Below are 25102 nucleotides of genomic sequence, written 5' to 3'. Positions count from 1 at the left end.
TTCATATCGTGTGCTTTGTATAAACTATTAAAAATATATATGTATATTATTCGAATAAACATAAAAGAAAGCAGTTATAAAAATGAGAATAAACTGATAATATTTGAGAGATTATAAGAGAAAAAGTTCGGATGAGGTGGAGATAAAGTTTTAAGATTTTGTAATTTAGCAGCGAACTTATAGTGAAGAAAATTTCCTTGTCAATACTGACCACTACAGTCACTAAAGTCCTAAACATATCCAAGCCAATAGTTACGATGAGGCTAAGACCTTTAACGATTCCCAATAGATGTGTCGTGGTCACACGATCCGTCCTCTATTATTCTCTCGACATGCCTGCACGTGACTGCGAGGGGACATTGGTTGTTCGCGACCCCATGTCCCATCTGTCATGCTGACGTTGTGTCCCTTTGTTCTAATGGGTTTACTTCCCAAACAAAACAATTACAGCTGGGCTTAGGCACAACTCTATCGGCTAGTCGGAGAAAAGTTGCAAGTCAATAACCATTAGTTAATCACCGTGTCTAAACACAAGTAGAGAAAGGAAGAAAGAGAAAAAATAAGGCCCCACACCAATCACTAACGTTAAGAATTATTCATGAAAATATCCTAATGTAAATCCGTCACAGGTCATTTGAAAATTCGCCCCCATTTTTATTGTTTGCACTTAAACCACGGGAGAAATAAGACGGGCGTTTTAAAATTATGTATAAGACATAAAGAATTTTATTTCGTTTTATTATGGATCGGCTTCTTTAATTCAACACCTACGCCGAGACTGCGGCATTCGAAAAAACTTGGCCAAAGGTATTCCCATTGGCGTGACGTCACAAAGTTAGGAGAAACAATTTCCTTTGGAGTACAAAACGATTGCCATGCATGTCTGATTTGGACGAAGCGTAGATAAACAGGGTCTCTATATACATAGCACCGTCATTGGCTACGGGCAAGCGGTACAATCAGACCAGTCGTCTCAAATCGTCTTTCCATTCAAATCGGAACAGTTTGCTTCAGATCCCATCCAATTTGAATCCTGGATACGGAAGATGCGGGGAAGAGTTGCGCTCCTCCCCCTCCTCCCAGGCTCGAACCATTAGACTAGGTTTTTACTATCGGCCCCCCCGTTCTCCCCCGAGGGAAAGAAGACGGGCGAAAGAACGCTCGTTTCGACAAAATCGGAGTGGGTGAATTGATCGCGCGCGCAGAACATCTGTTTCTCCAGCAAGGCCCCGGTTGCTTGCACACACACGCACACACACACACACACACACACACACACACCGCTCGACGGGCCAACGGAAAAACATTATGCAGAATTAAAACGCCATTGAGAAGCAATTTGCATCGGTCCAAGCTCGATTGGCATGGACGTTAGTGCTGAAGGCCATTTGTTTCCGACCGGTAGATCCACCCTTGGTTGTTTTTCGCCATCCATAAGGGATTGTCATATCTAGACTGAAGTACATCTGACGGTAGGCGTCATTAGTGGGCAAGTTTCTTCTCCGTCAGTCGACACCTTGCAGAGATGGTGCTTTGATCCGTTGCAAGGCATCTCTGGCTTTTTCACACGAGCTGCATAAGGCTACACTATGTGGACTGCTACATGATGGATGACTGATTTCTTAGTGTCAAAATTCCCTGATGCTGGGCGCTGTGATGCGCATGCTTTATACCGTATTTATCGCTAGATGGAACGCTCAATCTCTCTCGCTGAGATTTGTTGTTTTTCACATTTAAAAAATATATTGGCAGGCAATTACTTTCTTATTTTTGATGGCATCGGTCCTCCTCCTCCTCCTCCTCCTTCTTCTCCTCCCTACATACCGGTACTAGATTGATATTTTATAATTCTACTTTGCCGATCCCGAACTTATCTACTTTCTTAACACATCATTTAACAATAATCACTGCTTATTTACATTATTAATTAATTAAAATAATATATTGTTTTAAAAATATTCTTTAATTTAAATACGTAAACTTCATTTATCCCCTCTAAAAAATACTGGAAGTAAATAAAATAATTAAACCACGTAGGAAGCAGTTTTTTATGTCAATGCAGACAAAATTTCAGTCCACATACGTTATATTTTCCTAATTAAAATGATCGTAAGATATTTTATAAGTGCCCAAATCCATCCTGAAACATATTTAGTTTAATATTATGCTATCATAGGCCTACATCATTGATTTCTATCTCTAATAAGCATCCTCTACTCCTCTAAAGCTTCCGAAAATAGACCACTAAGATAAGAATTATCCTGGTGTTACACGAATCAATTAACTTTCTATAAGACCTAGTTGATCAATTATTGAAAAAATTCGTCTATTAAATTTCTACAAGATATTTTATACATTTTAATCTCTTCTAAAACAGAGTCGAATTGGGTGTATAATGGCATAAAGAATGCAAAATAAGTAGGCTAACACCTTACACTTTTAAGTTGTAAGTGTTAAATATTTGCTTAATTTTCAATAACAGAGTGTAAAGTAATGAAATAATATGGTTTAATTCCTTTGTGCTTCTGTTATAATCACCCAAATTCACTCGACTCGCGTCAAATGAAGGGAATTTATAAGAACGGAATGACTAAGAATGATACAGAAAATATTCATAAATGTAAATGTCACTAATGACCTGGTAAAATTGATGGTACCGAATTAATGTTCCCTTGATAATAATGAAAACTGTTAGAAAATTGAGCATCATACACAGTAACTGATAATCTAAAACACTTTCTGTAAATTATATTTACAGAATTTTACAAAACCGAAGTTTAAAATTCCCTCACAGTTAATTTTTTATACTTTTAAATCGGATAATTGATTATAATTAAACTGAAATTAATCTTATTTCTTAACTGTAAATTATTCGATAGCTTGACTTTATAATCATAATTTATATTATTATATTTAGGTTAGAGTTAATAAGGTAAACTTAACTTCTTACTGGGTTTACTGCGTACTTATTCGAGACAATAGATGATGAAAAAGTGAAAGTACTCGATACAAAATCGATATTTGAATCCATTACTTTCTCTGTAAAATTTGTCTTCATAATAGTAATTATTTCCCTGGTTTGTCGGCGGTATAAATTTATAAATACACCCCTCGAAAGCGGGAAATATTTTATTTTCGAACGATTTAAAGTACTAAAATTATCGAATAAATATATATATATATATATAAAAGCTTAAAAATATATTCTCCTCTCCGTAAAGTTGATATATAATCCTCACTCTCCTGTTGGCAATTTTAATAGCGAGATACGATCAAGTTTACATGTAAAAATTAAAATAATATTTTAATTTTATAATTGCCTTTTATGTCCGCTATCCGGGAAACATTTTACCACTCATTAATTGTAAAAAACAAAGAAGAATATAAAGGCCAAACTGCGCCATAAAATTAATTGTAATTATTCTCTATATACCCTTTAAAACACAAGAAAATTTAAGAAAAATAAAAAGATATGTTATTATTAAAACAGATTGTTGTATACTACAGAAATTTACTTCATTTGGAAAGGAGAAAAAAAGATAATTTCGTCATAAGATAGTCTTTAAAATATGATACTGAAGGCTCTTCCAAGAATACTTACAGTATGCTAATACGATTCTACACAAAAACTACAACATATTAAATGAGTTTCTTCATGCCATCGTTGTACCTCCTTCCACTCACGCTATTAAATCTAAGTATAGATATTTCTAAGATTGACCACCTCTTTTTTTTCCTTGACGCATTGGAACACAAACAGTAATGTTACTAAATGTCGTTCCGGGTCCAGCTGTAATTGTTTAATTAAGAATGTGCGTCATTTATTCCCTGCACCAATCAATAGAAATGGTTCGACTTCGCCTTAATGATAGAAGCAAAACTATCTTGAATACCTAGTAACTTAAGAAAGCCTTTGCCTAATTGTCTACGGTGTAATGACGTAAAAGAAATGTTCTTTTCTGGGTTTCCAAACTTTAATTCTAATTTGGCTTCCCCCCTTTAATTTTTTTTTCTTTCTTCCTTCCTTTCTATTGAATTAAGAAACTGGAAGTTTACAAAATGAAGGAAGCTCGCCTATTCGGATAAATCAAATTTTTTTTTGTTTTTGTTTTTCCTAAGCGATTTATGGGATTTATGTCCAGACTATCTGGTATTAAAATCGAAAATACATTAAAATACACTCAAAAAGTCGAAATTTCCCCTTACGCTTCGGTGTCTAAGGGTAATTTTTTAATTGTTCTTTCTTATTCGAGAGGAATGAGGAAAAAATTCTTGAGAAAATTTTTATTATTGTTGGAAACTAAAGTTTTCGAGAGTTGTGAAGAAAAGTCTTGGCGGAGGAGAGGTTATTATTTAGCAACAAAAGACTAAATGAAACCAATATGAAAAAAACTGCCATTACTAATGACCGTATTATGAAAAGAAGGAAGTGAATATAAAAAAAAACAAAAAGTGGAAATTAACGTTTCCACAATGCTGAGTGGCAGAAATTAACATGATCGATTGTAACACATTAAGCTACTTGGTTCCATTCTCTTTAATATGCCTTAACTGCTTTTTCATTGTCACAGTAAACTGTATGATAAGCAAGGCGATTGGTATTCTTCAATTAGAAAAAAAAAAGAAAGAAATTTCCCCAGAAAAATTTTTCCCTGAAGATGAAAAAGACCCTTTTGATATTCCATTAGCACTAATTGACTGATTTTTGAAAAATAAGCAAAAATATTACCTTCTCGAGTATTTTATAAGCTTTTTGAGTGCCATTAATGAATGCGTAATTTTAATTAGTTTAGGTGTTCTTACATTTAATTAGTTAAATTGTAATTTAAACAAAAATATTCCCTGTAATTTCGTCTTAATTACCTCATTTTCGGTTTCGCTCCGATGCATTTCTTTAAGTCTCGACAACGCTTTTACCGAGTCGTATCGAGTAATAAAAGCGAGACAAAAGGGGAAAAAACACAAGGAATTTAGAATTACAGCGTGTAACAACATAGTTTTGAAGGAGCGAGAAGTTAAAGTAGAAGCTTAGCATCATTTATGGACCTCAAAACTTAGCAGTAAATAGGCTGTAAGGGAAATACAACTTAAGCCTTGAGGGGGGAGGCTATAAGATAAAGCCTTATAATGCCGGCTGGAGAAGTATTGTTACGACGACGAAAATAGCGCGCGCTTATTGTTACGTCAGTTTACGCGTAACAGATTCTTAAACGAGTGATGTCCAATCAAATTTCCTCGTGTTCATTTGCTTTATCGTAGAGAAATTCGCTATAAATATTGCTTTGTATTCATCCCGTCTGTGTTCTGAGTTGTGTCGAAGAAGTTGCAGTCCTACGTGTTGTTATTTTTATCTGAGTCAGACACTCTTTACATATTTTATGACATGTAATAAAATGTTTAACAATGAAGAACTGCCTTCATTTCGGTACTTCGCATAAACGTTATCCTGAAGGCAATACCATTTATCCTAGATATAAGTAATTCATTTTGATAAAATAAAGAAAAAATAATGACTACGCTAGTCGAAGAAAAAGCGTTTTTTCCTCTTTAAATAATTAGATTACAAAGAGAAAAGGGTCGCTTCAATTCTCGCTAAATACATAGATTTTTCGCGACTAAACATTTATGATCCCGTCCTTCTACACTTTTTAAATTTTTATAATTTAATTTAAATGAATCAGAAAGACCGGGGGAATGGTCTAATCTTGTATTACACTTGCGACTTCTATATGATAATATTTTTATTTCCCTTATTGTTCGTGTAGTGTTTATATTATACTCTTTTTTTATGGGGTGTTTCGATGATATTATTATTATATATTTTTTATATAAATTTCATCAATAAATGCATTTAGAAATAAATTTTATGACAAAATTCATTTGCCAAATTGTTTAGATTTATTTAAATCTAAATAATTACTGTATTTAGATTTTACAAAGTATAAGTTTGTAAGTAAATTGCGAGTGAATTTTACTTAAAATTCTCTAATTTTTTTAGAATTTTAGGGACTTAAAATGGGATTTAGGGGAATTTAAAATTAAATATAAATTTACTATATTTTCTAAACAGTTATTTCTTTAATTTTTAATCATATTAATCAATCAGAAGAAACTTCTGAGGTCAATTTTCACACACACTTTAGTATCAAACAAATTTTAGCTTCTATTTTTTTTATTAGAATATACGAAACTATTCACAATAGTTTATAATATAAGGTTAATGGTACTGACCTAACATGTGTGACGTGAAAATTTTACAATTCACTTATTTTAAGATGCTTCAACAGCAATTAAAATTGGATCAATTATATTATTTTTTAGGGAAAAATTGCTATTGTTTTCTATTTTTTAAAATCAAAATGTTCTAGATTTAAAAATATATACTCTTTTTATATACTTTATAAAATATCTACTTTCTATTTTCTATAAAAATTAAATAAATAACTTAACAAGCGTAGAAATTATCTTGATTTCGAATGTGAGGATGCTTTAAAACGAATTAATTTATTTATTTTAATGTAAGTAGGTATAAAATATAATTATATATACTAAAATCTATCGCGTATAACATTTAAATTGCGTTAAAAATTTTAAGTCTATTTAATAAATTAAATAGAGAATAATCACAGAACACAATTAGCTCTGGTCATAGTCTGAGCTAGCTCTTTTCTTTGAATAAAAGGGTAATTTCTTTACGTGTTAACCACCGTTTTATATGTAATTTTACATCATAATTTTGTGCTTTATGACAAGATTAATACGATTTAGTTTTTAATAAAATCCAATCTTTCTAATGAATTTACATACGACACAAGTTTCTAGACACAGTAAAAACTTTGCAATTCTGATTTACAGTCTACACCCTCTTTAAAATCTAGCATGAAGTTTCACAAATGGAAGGATGGTTACAAGCTAAACCCTCCAAGAAACAGTTTCTTTTTTTCTATTACAAATAAGGGTGGTTTCTGTGTGATGTTCCTCGTCGTGTCTGAACCATCCCGTTAATACAATGAACACAACATTTTCCCCCTCTTTCTTTCTAACAAGTTCGTTTTATATTCAGATTCTTTGAATTTCTATCGATGCTTTTGGCCAGTGTCTCCAAACTTTTTGGCCTGAAAAATCCATTATTCGTCTCCTCTTTAAGTATCTCGCTCTCGAGGGATCGACCCTCAATTTTAGAAACACTGTGGCAGACTAAACGTGTTGAAATTCGAGTTTTTTTAAATCTCTTGTGATTGGGAATTTTATTCTCTCAAAAATATTTCAGAGAAGACTTTAGAAAAAAAAAGAAAAAAACGTAATATATGTTTTCATAATCTGATGATAATTCTTCTGGATATATGAAAATAAAAATATATCCAAATGGGTAGGGGGAAAATCTGTTTACAGTTACATTAGCAATAGGAGAAGGGAGAGTAAAACGGATTTTCTGAAAGGGGAAGCAAATAAAATGTTTGGAGAAAAATTGACTTAGACTATCCATAAGTCAAACGTCAGATTCTAGCTCCTGTATGCAGACTAGATTTGAGCCAGTGAATAAATAAATTGATATAAATTGACATGATTTGAATACGAATCTCTGTCCCTACCCTTTCGGAAGATGCATTGTTTCATTTATTGTTCCATTAACAAAAAGTTGGCAAGGTCTAGTTTATCTTTAATAATAAAAGGGTGCTTCATCGTTAGCTAATGAAGATCTCTGGAGAGAATTTTTAAATATATATTGGGCCTATATATAAAAGTTAATCTTTGTAAATATTATCTATAAATAATTTCGAGCTACCCTTTTTTTTCGTTTGGCAAATAGTTATCAATAGTTGTACAAAGAAAAAAAGAATGATCAAAGGCAGGAGAAAAATAACGATGGTCACTAAACGATCTCCAATTGTCAAAAAAAGTGACAGATGTTTAGAAAGGAAACAGGTTGTTTTTTTATCGTCGAAAATTCCGTCAACAAGATAAAAAGGCGCTAGAACATAACGTAAAAATTGTCAGTAAAAGGTCAAGAACTTCGACGAATTGATCCGGAGCTTAATCTTGTCATTGCAAGTCACATCTGGACAGTCAATAGATTGTGATCAATGCGTTTGTACTCAGTTTAAGACGAAACAAATGGATAGCATTCTGCTGACCGCTAGTTCCGGATAAGATAGAGAAAAACATCAAGTGCAAGCCCCCCAATCTGTCTGATTCTCATCGGAGAATCCATTTGTTCTAACGTTCACAACTAATCTCTGTTTAAGTAGCTGACATGGATTTGACACAGTGTCGGCTGACAACGAGCAAACTTGGTATTCTACCCCCTAAATTCGTCTTCCCCAATCTTTGTTCTAGTGTCGCTGTCTTCACGTTGGCAACTTACTGAAAGTTGCTGCATGTTGGGTAATTAGTTTGCTGACAATTAATGTCAGATCTTGTGTCAGACACCTGGACCTGTGACAACCGACTGCGACTTGCCAACTTCCAACAAAAGATGGCAACCGGCTTCCTTATGGATTCTTTACTAAATAGATAATATAAACTCACTCGCAGCACAATCTTTTTTTTACGTACAATTTTATAAATTTACACGAAGCATCCTCTTAACTTTTCATCTCCGAGTTAGACTGATATAAAAATGAAATATGGCTTGGGTACTTCTTATGCAAGAAAAGAATGGAAGATTTAATGGATTTAATTAATAAAAGTTGACGTCTAATCAGTTTAATAGTAATTAAGAACGATTAGTTATTAAAATTGGTCCAACTCTCTAATTGCTTCGCCATTTTATAAATTAATCTGAGATAAAAACTGTCGGTCTTGAATCATGGCTGCATCGGTTATGATTCAAAATTAAACAATATTATCGAGAATACAATGGTAAGCAATCGCCATTGATTGACTCTTTTCTTATAAATCATGAATTTCCAAGCGCAAAGATAAGGATAGCTCCCACGGATCTTCTGTTTGATGTCTCTCTCACATAACGTAAAGTCAACATTGGGAACTTTATAATCCATTGGTATGGACACCAGATTGAAGGACTACCCAGCTTGGCAAACACTGGTGTCTAGATTAAATGGCACAGTTTAGAGGGATATCAAGAGGAAGGGGGGTGCTATCACGTATTATTTATTATCTTCATACATTTTGGCTGCCAATCAAATTAAGGAGGGTATTACAGTCTATCGGGAACTAGTGGGTAGTCTGATGGGGTGAGTCAGAGTTGAAACACTACTTTAATTCTAACAATGATAAATGGGCATCCATAGTATTGTGTTCGAGATTCGAGGCCTAATTAAATTAACTCTATGAATGCAATATGATTAGGGAAACAGTGAAACAGGCTGTTTGTTAATTGAATACTCTCGCTTTTATGCCTGTTGGATGGAAGGGAGAGAGAGAAAGCGAGCATAAATAGGAAGTTCAGTGGTAGATGCGGTCTCATACACACTAAGATTTAATTTATAAAAGTAATAATAGTTTATTCGGTTATATAAATTGAGTGAATACTAAGTGCTGTGCTTAAATCGGAAAGGAATTTTAAATGGTGTTTTAACTATATGATTCCTTCTTGATTTTTGCGCCGGAGAATTAAATTTTGAAAATAAAATAATCGCATTCTCGGTAATTTATTAAATATAAAGTAACGATCTCGTTTAAATTCATTCTTGACCAGATAAAGTTTGCATAAAGTTAATAGGCTATAGTAACAATTAAAATGCATTTATAAGCCATTACTTAAGTTGTTTTTAGTGAAGTCATTAGTTCATTTTTCTCCATTTCTATTCTTTATTTTTACTTGACCGAGAATTAAAAATAAAAAAAAAAGAATTAAGACCAAACTCTGTCGCTATCTTCTTTTAATGTATTGTTCTTATTATGTCCTCCTCTTCAAAGATCGTGCAGGATATTTATTCGTCCCTTTGCTGTCATGTAATGCCCGTTAAAAAGATCAAGAAAGAATAGTCCATTTTGGTTCAAAAATAAATGGACTTTTAAAAGGCATAATGTCCCCTAAGTGGCCATAAAATCCCATCAACACACGTGCACAGGCGACAGGCCAAAACCCGCCCTGCTTCTTAAAACTGCGCATGCCAGACACGCCTGGTGTAAGGTCACTTCCGGTCACGAGCTTTCGGTTTTCACAGCTTCCGGTGGCCTCCTCCTCGCTCCGCATCTATTAAGTGACGTCCTCTGAGATGGAAGAAGACTGCTCATTATTCGGTCTCTTAGCAACCATCTCCCAATCACGTCACATCCCGCTCCTTTGAGGACGTAGCGATAACCAATGGGCTTTCGGCAAGTTCCGATCTTTTACCATCGTCTGCTGGACCTCTTCAACTGTCCAGTTCAACCGATACATTTTCTGTAATTCTCAATAACAAGAATGAAACAATATTTTCGACCACGCTTTCTAAATATAGACGACGTCCCTTTACAGATGGACTAGCGATGTATTCTTTTATCAGAGACAACACGGCATCTCAACAGATGGCTCTAAAGTCACCTTACCAAGCTCCACATCCTCTCGGACATCTTTTGACTCGCCCGCCTTTTGCGATGTTGCCTTTCTATGGGAATGCCGCTTCTCTCTACCGTTTCGGCACCGGGCTATCTACCACATCTCAAGACGTGTGCCGCCCTTCGGCATCCACAGTTTCTGACGTCACTTGGCCTCCTATGCTGACGGGTCACACGCCTTGGAGTGAGCAGCTGGCTAACATTGCAGGTATGGAAGAAAGGCTCGTTTATTATTGTCTCGTGCCAGGCTCGTTTAACGTATTTTTAATGTCGGATGATATTTTGTAGCTAGAAACCAAGCGGAAACATCATTGGCACAAGGCAGGAAGAAGGCCTGGAGGCCCACTTTTTCCGGTCATCAGATTTACGTTCTGGAAAAGACTTTCGAACAAACTAAATATCTAGCAGGACCAGAAAGGGCTAAATTAGCATACGCCCTTGGAATGTCCGAAAGTCAAGTTAAGGTGAGTACAATCGCAATTATATTATTAAACTTTTAAAAATTAATTTTATTCACAAATTTAATTAGGTAAATTACAATTAACCCGTGTAACAGTTGCAGTTCTAGTAGTGGTAGAGTCAGTCATTTTTTAAATTTAAATCTATGAATAAAATTAATTTATTAAATTTGAAATTTTTTAATTAATTTTTATAAAATTTGCTTAAATATTCATTTAAATTGCATAAATATTAATTCTTATAACTCAGAAGAATAAAAGGAAAATGTGATTTATGGTAAGCAAGGATATAAAATGATGATGGAGATGGCAAGAAGATAGGAGCGATCATTAAATGCACGAATATAAAATTCATGACAATTTATCAGGCAAAAAATAGAACAAATTTTAATTCTATTGATATTATTTTTTATAAATTCGATTTCTTCTTTGTTTTTCTCAGAAAATTTCAAAATTGAAATGTAGTTTTATCCCAACGACTTTAACTTGATCAAAATGACAATCTTTCGTTATTATACGGTTTAACAGCAATTCCAATACAAAGTCAGCAACTTAATATTAATTCCGATATCAAAATTCAGTCATTCTTGAAAATCGATATTAATTTGTATTATTAATCAGCTTATTAAATATTTGTACCCAAATGTAATTGCCAATATATGACTATTAACATTAAAATGAATTCAATTAAATTTAATATAAATTAAATCAAATTTTGAAATATTCGTCGTAAGAATTTATTAAACGTTAATGCCTTCGGATTCCATCCGAATTTGGAGGGTACCAGCCACGAATATACGCACCCTCCAAAGCCTGACACGTGTCTAATAATTTAATATAGGGCCTGGCTCTAGTTTTATCAAAAATCATTTATTTAAATTGCCATTAATATGTATAACACGATGAAAAATCGAAGTGTGTATCAATATTAATGCAATAAATGTTATCAGCGTGTCTTAGATGCCGGCTTACACGTTGGTGGGAGACGTTTCATCTTCTATTTTCGTCTCGTGTTCATTATTTAGGGACTGGAAACGATAACAAGACCAGATAACTTTATTCAAATTCATGTTAATTAAGTAATATCTTCTATGAACGAGTATATTGCTAAATAATAGTCTCTTAACAAGATCGTTTACAATAGAAATTTGCATTCCTAAGATTTTAATTTCTCCTTTGTTTAATTATACAAACATGTTTCCGATAACCTCTATCGGGGCACACTTTAATTTTATCTAATTATGTTTGTGTTTGGTAAAAATTTAATAATGTGTAATTAGCGATTTCAATGGTTATTAAAAGTAATCATTAAAAGTGAAAAATATCTCGTATTGTATAATACACAGTGCCTTTAATTGTGTAAGCATGCTTTATTTATATTATGTAACCTAATCTGTAAAAACTAAATCTAATTAACTTATGCTCATGAAAGTATTATTTATATTATTTATATAGGTTAAATTAGATGGTTATTTAATAAATAATTTAGAATACTTTTGCATTATTCTCTAGTTCGTTGCATAGTTTGACCTTCCCTGTATTTAATAAATATCGATTATGGGTATTAATACTCATGTTTAAAATTTTCAAAATGGTTTTATAATAGTCTCTGTGTTACTAGAAGCAAAGATTTCACGCGTAAAATCATTTTAAATCAACGAATTTAAGTGTTTATAGGGATCATGGCTGAAGTTCACGCCATTCGAATTGAAAAATATACAGTTTAAATAAGGTTTTATTTCAGAGAATTTGTGTAGTTTAAAGAATTCTTGTGTTTAAGTGCGAATTAAAAGGATAAATTATTAAAGAGTGATGTCAAAGCAATCAAGGAATTACCCAAGAACTTATCTTTTAATAGTACAAAGTGAAAAGTTATTTTGTTAAATTAATGAAATTGTAAAGTAAACATTTGTCATTTTTGCAATATTAATTGAGTAAGAAATGATCATTTTGCTAGTCAATTTTTAATTAAAAGTTTGATTGTTATGTCATATCCCTCGGTTGATTCTGTTAATGGCATTATAGTGAGCTTTTGCAAAGACAATTTCCTCTTTCCATTAGCCTTGGTCGTTACTTCTCCACTTCTTAATTCAATAAGGACATCTTTACTCAAGGATGCATTTAATTATCAATTAGGGTTGTTCCTTAATCAACATGATTTGATTATTGTGACAAATTGCTACTGAACGATCTTTGTTTTCGAATCTTGTTTTGCTCGCGACCATTAATTTAATGCTTGCCCTATTCTGGTGTACATAATATACTATTTGGGTGGACGAAAAAGTGGGTCCTAAGTCGATGTACCACTTAACTGTACCACTTAGCGGTTGCTGGGTACGTACAGTACACCAGCTTAAACTTTGCCTTAGTTCGATGTCCACGTGACAGTGCTCCGGCGCAAATGTCGAATATGGTGCGGACTTCTTGATCCATCCTCTGGTCCATCGGTTCTGGTAGTCAATCAATCGACAGAACAGACGGTCATCAATCAAATTTTCTGCGAGTTGGCGGAAGAAGTGGCGACAAAACTGCTGTCTTCTCAGGTGGCAGATGTGTCCAGCCTCCTGGTTCCACTTGACAAATGTAGTCAAGTCTATTACCGTAGGAGGGGGTTTAGATGGAAATACCGAGAGAAAGAGCAGAACCTCCATGCTGAACATTATCCCATGATAAATGACCCTTTGTCATAATCTGGCAAAACGAAGATATTAAAATAGGAACATTCTTCAACGTCGGACCGATTGCTCAAGCGCCCTCTGCTGGCTCGAGATGTTTATTTCACGTATCTATCAATCAATTGGCCGTCACGAACGAATTTAATTTTAGTAATGTCGAGTTTTTATATATATTTTTTTAGGTTCCCGTCTCCCCGCTGGCTTACTAAAACTTTTCGTCGGAAGAAGAGAATTGAATGCCGTCAGTTTGATACTCATTCGTTTTACCCAATGGCTTCATGGTAAGCAATGATGGCTTTCCTCTCGGCTCGCTTTGAATGAAGTGGGTCCTAATAGTTGCTGCCAAATACGTTCGAAGAAAATTAAGGCCTGTCAACACTTAAATCTACAAATGCATCTTTTCCGCGTCTCTCGTTAATCCGACTCCATATCTTTTGCCTTTCTTAAGAGTATTTAAAGCCCATTATCTCCAATTTTTACTAATTAAATTCAAATTAGACTTGACTGACTAAACATTGGATGATCTTCAGTTCGATTTATCGACTTTCTGATTCGTTTGTACCCATAAAACTTAATTTAAAGAGTTTAGTAGGAATTTTTGCTTATTCCCCGAGAAATTGCAATTAATTTTAAGTAGGAATTAACGATTAAAAAGTCAAATTCATTAATATTTTATACTGGTTTAAGAATTAGGATTTGTTTTAGAGACTTGTAATATGCGAGGAAACATTCCTTATTTCTCATTTCTTTCTTGGAATTAAGAGATATAACAGCATAAAAATGAAATAGTTGATGAAATATTTTATTGCTGTGCCAGTCTATCTGCAGACACAAGAAATATATAGAGGCTTATTGACCTTTCTGTACAAAAAGATAAAAAATTGCTTTTAAGAAGAGGATATTTGAAGCGGAAAGTATTTTTTAAACAACAATTTACTATTCTAAAATCATTTTCTAAAAATAAAATTTCACTTTATTTCACAGAGAAGAAAGAGCCAACACTTTCGTGTGAAGATATTTATTATTTTTGTAAGAACAAAATAATAAAGAATTTCGTTAGATCTTTATATATTAAGTAATAAAAATAACAACAGAAATTCTGAATTGGGCCAAATTTTTTTTATCACTTTTAACCGAATTAAAATCGGAATTTATTTATATTATACATAAAAAATTGAAGGGAAATTAATTTAGGAAAGTATTTTTTTAGTTAGTGTTTATAAATAGTTATATAATCAAATCTTTATTCTTAATTAAGATTAAACGATTAACACAATTATTTAATAAAAGGAAGTAGAAAAGTATAACGAGATTCAATAATTACTTAATAATCAGAGGAGGGAAAAAGACAGCAACCGAAAAAGGAAAGAGAAAAAAGAAGTCGTTAGTTATTTCGAACTACTTATTTAAAATCTCTTTTCTTATGAATTCTCCATTTAGCGAATAAAAAAAGAAAAATTAAAACAAACATATCGGGACCAGATAGGAAGGAGGAAAGAAAAAGGAAGCGAGAAGACAAGTTGTAATAGTGTAAAAGAGAAAGTGTCAAAGGATCAGGTTGCTATAGCCATTTCGCTGATGATCATGTAAACAGTCATTAGTCGAAGCTTATTCTTGCCTGTAGTTGATGGGAGACGTCAGTGCTGGCTTATCGCCAGCCACGGCTGCTGGTGTGTATAAATCATTGGGACAAATCCCACTGTCAAATCTGCCTAAGTGCTCGGATCGTTTGTCTCCAAGTCGGTGCAATTATCATGACAAAATGGTACTGTAATCGCCGACTTTAATGTACGTCAGCCACTACGATAGCGGCCTCTCTAATTTTAGATGTTTGCTTCTCAAATCGACCCTTTCTCAATCACTTTCTATGTTGGTGTTGTGATTGATTAAAGATCTGGCACAAGATCGTTCCTCCTCTTTGATGCCATCGACTTTTGAATATTTGGAAAACGAATTGACTTTCTTCCCCGATTTCCATTCCTGATAATTTTGATATTAGTCAATGTATATTGAGTCTCTCGTCTGATTGCAATCTGGTGTATTAGGGAATGAAGTAGAGCCCAAGGCCAACTTTATCTGCTCTCTATCTTAGAAATTCTTAAATGGAATGTTGTTTCGTAACCTAATGTAATATTCACGTGATTGAATAATTTGTAAAGTATATTAGAAACGTCTACAAATTTGAATAATAATCCTGGAAAGATCCGCTGGAATACATTGAAATTACTTTACTCTATTAAATTGCTAAGTTTATTTTGTTTAGATTTAAAACTTCATCCTTAACAAGATCTTCGCTATTTCTAACTTCAATTAGAATTGAAAACTTAATTATATGAACTTTTGTTTTAGAGTATTCTTCTCTTAAGTGTTGTATAAATTTTCTTATAAATTATTTTTTAAATTGTTTTATTATTTGAGGTTTCATATAAAAGGAGTAGCGCCCTTTTTTCTATTAAACGGAGATGTAAAACAATAGAAATAAATATTATAGGCACGCTTTATAAAGGTGATTCTACTGAATTAAGTTTATGTGCTTTCTATTTTATTCTATATTCTATTATTCTACTTTATTATGTGTTTATATTATAATTAAGCATTAATTTAATTTTTAATAAGTTTTTTAATACAATTTTTTTTTAAAAATTTTATATAGTTTTATTAATAAAACCCCAACACAGATTAAGATTCTAACACATTCAAATAACTTATATAAATTTTTAATCACTCGCTAATTCATTTATCAAATTAAAGGCTTATATAAAAATATATATACAATAGGTTTTTGTATCTTCTTTATAAATATAAGACAATTTCCAACAATACTTTTAAATCAGAAATTATTTAAATCATTAATCTGTAAGAAGAGAATTGGTAGAGAACGTCCAACCGTGGTGAAGTAATGGGAATAATCTATACATAATTTATAAGTGTATGATTAAAATAAGGTTTTTGTGTAATGCTAACAGGGTAATATAATGTGTTCTGGTGTTCCCGTGTAGGTATGGTTCCAAAATCGAAGAACCAAATGGCGGAAAAAGAATGCGGCCGAAATGGCCATAGCTAAATCCAATTCGACAGACTACGAGTCAACTCTCACCTATTCACAGAACGAAGTATGGCGTCCGTCAAGTGATTTGAAATCGGCGTGATGTCCCTTTTCATGTTATAAAGGGGGAAGGACATCTCGACAGGTGGCCGAGAACATCGTAAAGAACAGTTTTACGAGAGAGCGAAGTTACTCTCCACGCAAGAACCTTAATGTGTTGGAGATCTTGCTATGTAACTCGCCGACAAAAGGTAACTGCCTCCTTAATGCACCATCGTCGACTCCAACTATACAAATCACATACACCTCGGGCTATCTTGCCTAGTCTAATAGCTGTAGTTAAACGGCGGGTGGGAGTTGTGGCTAGTCTCTTTCACCCACGCCTTTGTCTTGTCGGATGAGGGAAACAGTCTGTTGTAGAAAATTAGAAGCTTATTGTACAAACTAAGATTGCTGAAACAGTTACTTGTAAAAACATAATTTTTTTCCTTGCGTTAACGTGAAAATGTTCCTGAATAGGTAAATTAAATTCTTTTCAGAAAAAGAATATCTTTATATATACATAAAATATATATAAGTAAATATATATATATATCTATACGTAATTATTCAGTTAGAGAAAAAAACTTAGAATTTTTTGCATAAACTAATAATTGGTTTGCACTATTAAATTTAGGGATATGTTGATGGAACCATTTACGAAATCAACCAAAGAGCAAATATAAAATAGAAGACTACTCGAAACGAAGAAGTATATCTCTTGTGTTGGTTTGAAGTGGTGTTATACACTTATAAATTGAGTATTCGTAATTGTAATATGCGAGATTCTGGCCAGCAAGTTGGATTACTTCAGCATCTTCTTTAATTGTAGATGCTTCTGTAGAAAAAAAAAGTTTCCTTTATTCGATTTTTGTAACTAATCCAGTGATAATTCAATAAATGCTTTCAGTGTAATTGATACATAGGGCTTGTGGTTGATTCTTAAACTCGATACAATTCAATCTCCCCCGAGCTGTCCTATCTACAATCCCTAGCAGTCAAATAAGTCCTGTGTAAATATTTGAACGCCATACGAATATCAAAATAAAGATGTCACATTGGTTACAATATTATAAAATTTATTTAAATTAAATAAATATATAAGCCTTTAAATTTTATCTCTAGTTGTAAATTGAGTTGAGTAAATATTCATAAACAATTTCACATAATCAGATCTTCAATGAAAACGTATTTGGATTTAATTCGAAAATTTTCGACGTTGGCCCGAAAATTTCTAATTTATTACTTATCAATGACATATAAACAGGGATTTGAGAGTTATTTATCTGAATAAATATATATAAATATCCGCTAATTAATTTAAGAATTTAAGAATTTAATGCTTAAATTTTAGAACGTATTTTATGATAAATTTAATGTTCGTAAAGCCATTTTGTAATTTGTCTTTCGTCTATTGTCACGAAGAAATTCGCTTATTTCAACAAACATAAGTCCTCGAGTAGAAATTTTAATACCTACAAATGACACGACTCGCTTTAATTCTTTCGTATGGTCCAATTTATAATACAAAGTCATAATACAAATTTACTAAGTTTTAAATTCAAAGTCGGCTTCATCTTTTATAAACAATTTCACTAAATCAGCATCGCTTTTAATAACAATTTCTTTAAAAATTGACTTACTTAATACTAAAAAGTAATTGAAAAATTAATCTAAATTTTCGTAAATATCTTTACTCTTTAGTAAGAAAAACAAAGGAGTTAGAAAAAGAAAAATAAGTTTAAACAAACATAAATCGCAATCTTCAATCTGGGTTAAAATTTAAAAGGGGGGAAAAGTCGCCATCTTGTAATATATTATCGAAGAGTTAAAATGAAGTAAATGGAAGAAGAAGCGAAAAAAAGAATCGAGTCAAGTAAATTAGTAAGCTGTAGGTAATCTCTTTGTTCTTTCGCCGTTTTCTATTGTAATAACCGCTATGTTTTATTTCTTCATTTTACCTGATTTGATGTAAATATTTACATGGAAATGACTGACGCCGAATAGAGGTAATTTATTCGTCAAATAAGAGCATTGGGAGCCGTGAGCCGAGGGGAGTCGCCAACAGAAGGGGAATAAAGAAGATATAGGCTAAATAGGAGAGGAAGGAGTAATTACCCAGCATTCCAAGCACGGGATTTAGAAAAGCGGCCGGGACAATTTATTCATGAATATGCCAGACGAGCGAGAAATGAATTTTTTCTCCTTTCTTACTGGATAAAATCGTGAGTGGAATGTTTTGGTAAAGGTTTACAGACGATTCAATCGTACGCGGCTCTTTTTTTTCTATTTTTTTTTATTTTCCCTTTTTTTTCCGTAAAATAAACGCTTCTTACTTTTATCGGTTGATAATTTGAGAAATATATATGCAGCATCCAAGGAATCTTCTAAGAAAAATACAATCACCAACTGTGATTTCTTTATTATTCAATTCTTTTTAACTTTTTACACTTCTCACGCGTGATTAGCCCAACGTTTCTTTAATTTTTTTTTAAATTTCTATAAAATTACATTCGAGCCAACGAAAAACGAACGGCGTTTAAAATTTTTCAAAAATCAGAAAGAAAAAAATTTGAATTACGTCATTAATAGCGATAATCAATTAGAATAATTCTTTTCCGCCGTCGTCCAATTAACAATCGTTTTTTCATTTCGATTTCGGTGAGCGTTATGACTCCACCCACCGCTCTACTATTGGTGGATCGGCGGGCATCAACCAATGATTGATTGCGCGGAGAAAGTCGCTTGATTGATATGGAAGGTGATTAAAGTTGCTGGGAGATCTCCCATACGGGGACACGATTCTTATTCCTACTCTCCTGAATAATAATTTTGTTTGATAGTTTTTCTTTTTTTTTTCTTTTTGTTCTATCAAAAATCGTCGGAGGAGGTCGCGACATTGACAGATTAACATTGCTTCGTTTCGTAAAGGGGATATTAATTTTGAACCATTTTCTGATTTTTCTTCTTTACTTTTATGTTCTAAAAATTTCTTCTAATAAAAACCCTCATTTATTGTCTTGTAATTTCTCTTGACATTTACGAGCCGTGCTATCCATCTAAGTAAGACCGATAGCATAGAAACAATGTTTTTATGAGTAGTTTCCTATTTCTTCCCCCATTTTAACTAAGCGAATATTACTGACGAAGGGCCTGTAGGCTTTGATAATATCCCTCCCTCACTCAATATATAGATCTATAAAATGTGTATGAAGGTTTTATGGATCTTATATAGCCCGAGAAATTGAAATATTATATCTATAAAAGGTAATATTATGAGAATTAAAGTAGATCCAAAGAAAAAAAAAATGTCATCTACAAGTATTTTTGCTTACATTCCACGAAAAATTTTGTTTATAATTAGTTTTTATGCAAGTTATTTCGAGAAATTGGCTTGAAAAATTCGTTCGATTATCGAACCCGCGTGCGAAAGTCTCACAGCAATCAACACCAGTTTACACTTCATAAATGAGTTGTAAAGAAAAAAAATTTAATTACCTTTAAGGTTATTAATCTAATTTAAGAGGTCGAGGAAGAAATTGAGAAAATTTTTCCATTAGTCTTTTCTTAATAAATTTCTCTGGGGAATTAATTTAAAGTTATTTTTAATAGTATAATAGAGGAAATATTAAGAGGTAAAACTATCGGAGTGTTCAAAAAATCGTAGACTAAAGACTTATCTTTACAAACGATACAACATAACTCGAAAGCGTAAGTGCCCAACAACATGTTACGTACTTTCAGACTGGGGTTTAATAAGATTAGGGCTATTGTCGCACATGCCTTACTCGTTCGGAATATCCACACCATGTGTTACTCACGGCTCTGGCTTTCCACAAAAATTTATGATTTCAACATTGGACACGTGAACTGGTATAATTCACGGACCGCGTTACTCGTCAGCCAGTGTCGTGAAAGACAGCTGACACAGAGGCCCTTTTTGCCGCTGTTTTCCCCCCATCACGCGGAAAGATATAGTTGTAGTGTTCAAAAAGTGGAAATTTTGATTACAATAGACAAGCTAACAAAGTTGTGTTTTTCCCGTCACTTTAAACACTGTTCGTTCATTTCATGTTTTTATTGTTTCTGACTTAGGAAAGCTCTGTTAAATGGGGCAAGACGACGTGTAAGTCGTGATTAACATGTATTGTAGCGTGAAACAATTGCAGCTCCTTCGGAGACGGGAACTGTGACGGGTTCGAGAGAAAAAAAATATATCGAATTTTTACACTTTAATGGTTATATTTATAACTTATATGTCGGAATATTACAAAATTACTTCACTAGTTAAATCTTATTTTCACAAATCTAAAAATAGAAAAACAAGTAAAGACCTTTTAGAGATTTTAGTGAAGGAAATAAAATGACAAATATGCTGGAATTTTCGATAAAGGAAAATAAATGTTTTATGAAAAGTTTATTAACTTATCAGAAATTTACTTGGTATTTTCTAAAGAATTGTTTTATTTCACGTAAAGCAATTGCATTCATCAAATAAAAATGACTTTTATATCAAGCATTTATAAAATATAATGTTTAATTATGGCATGTAAAACGCATTAAAAATTCAAATCTTATTAAATATTTAATAATTTATAACAAAACACTCGTAAATTTAGGTATTATAAGAGTTGGAAAAATTAAAAAGAATTTTGAAATAATAGGAAAAAAAATCACTGCAATTTTTTTTTATTAAATTCTAAATGTAAGCTTATTCTTTAACAATTGTGTCTCCCCCTCTTAGAATAAAGTGTCAAAATTATTGAACAATAGAATGAATGGATCTCTATAATCAGATTACAAAATGGCTGCAGCATTCACGAACCACACGATTAAGGAGACGTCATGACATGAATATGCGAGCAATCAGTGCTAGGAGGATTTAATGGAACGAGAAGCGAGACTAGAGTTAAAACGATCGATACTCTGGACTGATAATAACATGATTTTCATCCAACTTCATTATACCCACTCCGATGATTTGTGTTTAGACCGCCAGAGGCGCTGATAAGAAGCTACCTCATAACGTCTTAATAAATTTACAGAAAATATATTATAAAAATTTAATTTAAAACAAACTTTCAAATATTCCTACATTTAAAAAGTTGAATTTTTTATTCCTTTAGCACCGTTTCTAATTGTCTCGATTTGTAGAGGAACTATGAGACTTTTTAGTGGCCAAACATCTGTTGAGAAAGGCTACGTGTGTGTCGAGTACAGTAGCATTGTTAATCTCGTCTTCCTGTATGTGCCACCTGGTGCTGTATACGTAAATTACGCCGGTGCTCTAAATTAGAAAGCTTATAAATCATCTTCCCGAGTGCCACTATTATTATTATCATCATTAAAAAATTCCGGATTATATTCCGAATTTTATCTCTTTCCAATAAGTTAATTTCCTTTATATATTCGTATAAACTGTAAAAGTGATTTTTTGCTTAAATTTTACGTGGAGGAATCTACTTGTTGCTCCGGTAGCTGTTGCGCGTTATATACGATCACCTCTTAAATTTCCTTTAATTTTTACTCTGTCTATAGCGCTCTTTAAATCCATCCTCGTATATTCTTCTCCAATTTTATATATATATATAAATTCGGTATTGTTTATGGAGTGTCTCCTCGTTGCATATTTTAAATTTCTTGTAAAATATCTAACGCGCTGAAGGTTCTAAGAGTTTTCTGGTGTGGGTTGTGAAAGATCCTGCGCCTGTCCCCACTCTTTTCCATCAGTCTAATGGAAGCTGTGTCTAAAAAGGTTGGCAGAGCTTGACATAGCTTAAAGCGATTTTTATCAAGCGTACAGTTTCGGGGGTTTCTTGCATATCGAGAAGGTGAGAGAGGCGAAAGGCGTAGGAGAAATGTTAGAATAAAATGGATACTAGAAGACATGCATTTAAATATGGTGACGACAGAAAGAGGAGGAAGAGGCGCATCACGGGCGTTAATATCACTCCATCCGTCGATCAGCCGGCAAATGGTCCATGTAAGCAGCAACGCATGGCTTACGACAGCAGGCTAATCGTAGTCCACACCGTCGATGGCTGCCGATATATCGCTGACATGATTTACAGCAAAGAATTCTTTTCGGCCTACTCTGCTTACTTTTTCTTTGTTTTTCTGACAAATGGGACAAAAATGGTGGTTTGTGACGGAATAATGGTCATACATATACTCAATTTATATCGAAAACAAGGCATTAAATGAAGGACTCTCTCCCCCTTCTTTTCTTGCTTGCGTTATCGATTCAAATTCGAAACAACTTTATCTCCCATTCTTTGTATTCCATTCCTCAACTGGTCTAAGATATTAAAAGAAATATATTTTTTAGATTTTTAACTTTCCTTCTATTATCTATTCTTAAAGTTCATAAAAAAACGTTTAGTGAGTTTTCTTTTAGCTTCTGCTTCCAGTATCAGTGACGTATTAATTTCTAAATTAAAATTCATTTTTTTTTCCTCCTCCCTCTTCTAAAATCCTTTGTGATTAGCATATGGATAAAGGATTTCAAAGGTGAAAAAAGCGAATTTTAATTTATAAATTATTACGTTCCGGACATCAGAAAAGGAGAATAAAAACTGGGAACTGTCTTTTTATCTATTCGAGAAACGAAAAGAAAAATAGTTAAAAAAACAGTTAAAATTGAACAGTGTCCTTCATATGCAGGTGGACTTTATAAACAGGTTAAATATTAGTAAATATTATATAATTTCCATTAGAATGTAAGAAGTAGTTACTGAGGAATTTAAAATGCTGTCATACGAAGATTGTTTACCCAAAAGTACTGACACCTGCAGACCATCTGCCAGTAGTTAAAGCACGTGCAGTACAGGGCGGTGTTAAGAAATGTTTATTTAGCTTACAGTTTAAATCTGCAGGTTGGTGGGTCAGCTATAATTCTTCTTGCCACAATAGTCTATTAACCAGATGGTCACTCGCTCTTCCTAATCGCAAGAAACAAACGTGGTTTTACGGATATTTGAAAATGCTACAGTGCCTCTTATAATAAAAAAATTAAATACTACGTAGAAATTATGTTAAAACGGAAGAAAGTTAAGTACTTTAATCATGAATAAGAAATCAATTTTCGGCGAAGAAGAGATAAAGTCAATCGGAAGTGTGTAAATTTATTCTCGACAAGAAACGGCCATTGTCTCACACGTACGGATAATATTAAAGAAACAGAAGGGAAAGTTACTTAGTTAGGAGCATAAGTTATTAGAAAAATCAGGAAAAGTAAGACGATTTATCAAAAGAATCCCGTATCGACAGAATGTTCAGCGTCAATGGCTCGTTATCATCTTAACTGTCAGCTTAACAACTCAGATTCTTTTATTTAAAAGAGCTTGTTTGGTGTAATTGATGAGCCTTGTTCCTAACGATGTACTCGCACTCATAAACTACTTCTTGGCTCGGCTCGTATTTGTATTCTGCTTTATTTCTCCAAAGGAAAAGAAAAACAACTGGAAATTTCTCAGTCAACTTCGGCTCAATGATCTATAGTGTTGTATGTAAGCCACTGTATAACATTACCTAAGTCTAACGGCGAGCAAGTAACCGGGGATGCGGGAGTCGACTCACATCGCTACGGCTCGGAATCGGGTTTTGTTGGTGTAGGCGCCAAACTCTATTCCTAGAGGAGTCATACAGAGAACAAATTTAATATTGCCAGCCGGCGTGGGGATGATATACACCCCCGTGGTGGGGGGAAGACCACTTCGTTTCGATACATGCGCATCGACAACGTTTTGAATGAAGACGGTTAACTCTTGGGATTTCTAAAATTCATGGAACGTTCCTTCTAATTCAGCCAGACTCCGGTCCTAAATGTAAATTTGACGTGTGGTACTGAGTACGTGAGGCGAATGTGTCAGAACCTGTGGGTCGCTGTTTTGCACGGTTTCTTGTAATAGATCCATCTTCGCAGCTCGATAAGGATTTGTTAAACATTGAACGCCTATTTAATGAATACCGACTTTTAAAGCGCCTAATGTCGTGTCTTCTTATTAGCCTAATGCTTCTTACTTGCCTTATCCGGCGCCATGTTGCAAGCAAACTGTATACGCGGCACCAGAAGGATAAAGATGGTAATTTATTACCGGGCGAATAAATGTGAGGGAAAGTAGATAAAAATGAAGCCTTTGCCTTACCGGATGACTATAGAAGAATTAATCCTCTCTTTATATTTGATATTTACTCGATATAAAAAAAAATCTATAGGCTGTGTAAGCGATTAAAGTATAGAGCGCACCCAATGGCTAATGGCCGAGACGTTACAATATGTGGGACATGATTTAAGTACCCGTGTCAGGCGCTATTGAATAAAAGTATTGATGGCAGCTAAACTAAAGTTACAAAATAAAAACGAAGCGGAGGGAAAA

The 25102-nt window shown here is 33.3% G+C and overlaps 1 protein-coding gene across 2 annotated transcripts in view; it reads left to right on the top strand.

Annotated features, from left to right (window-relative positions):
- Positions 1–17639, top strand: part of LOC136985355 (homeobox protein Nkx-6.2-like) — a 46131-nt gene extending 28492 nt beyond the window's left edge. For both annotated transcript variants that reach the window (XM_067282625.1, XM_067282624.1), the window contains 3 exons: positions 10427–10714; positions 10795–10970; positions 16639–17639. In XM_067282625.1, coding sequence (XP_067138726.1) covers positions 10438–10714; positions 10795–10970; positions 16639–16788 — 603 coding nt within the window. In that variant the 5' untranslated portion in view covers positions 10427–10437 and the 3' untranslated portion in view covers positions 16789–17639. The remainder of the gene's footprint in view (positions 1–10426; positions 10715–10794; positions 10971–16638) is intronic.
- The last annotated feature ends 7463 nt before the right edge of the window (positions 17640–25102 follow it).

Source organism: Centruroides vittatus, unplaced genomic scaffold, assembly GCF_030686945.1.
Source record: "Centruroides vittatus isolate TY-2023 unplaced genomic scaffold, ASM3068694v2 contig_962, whole genome shotgun sequence".
Taxonomy (NCBI): Eukaryota; Metazoa; Arthropoda; class Arachnida; order Scorpiones; family Buthidae; genus Centruroides; species Centruroides vittatus.
Note: the sequence above shows the minus strand (reverse complement) of the source record. Positions and strands in the feature narration are given on the sequence as shown.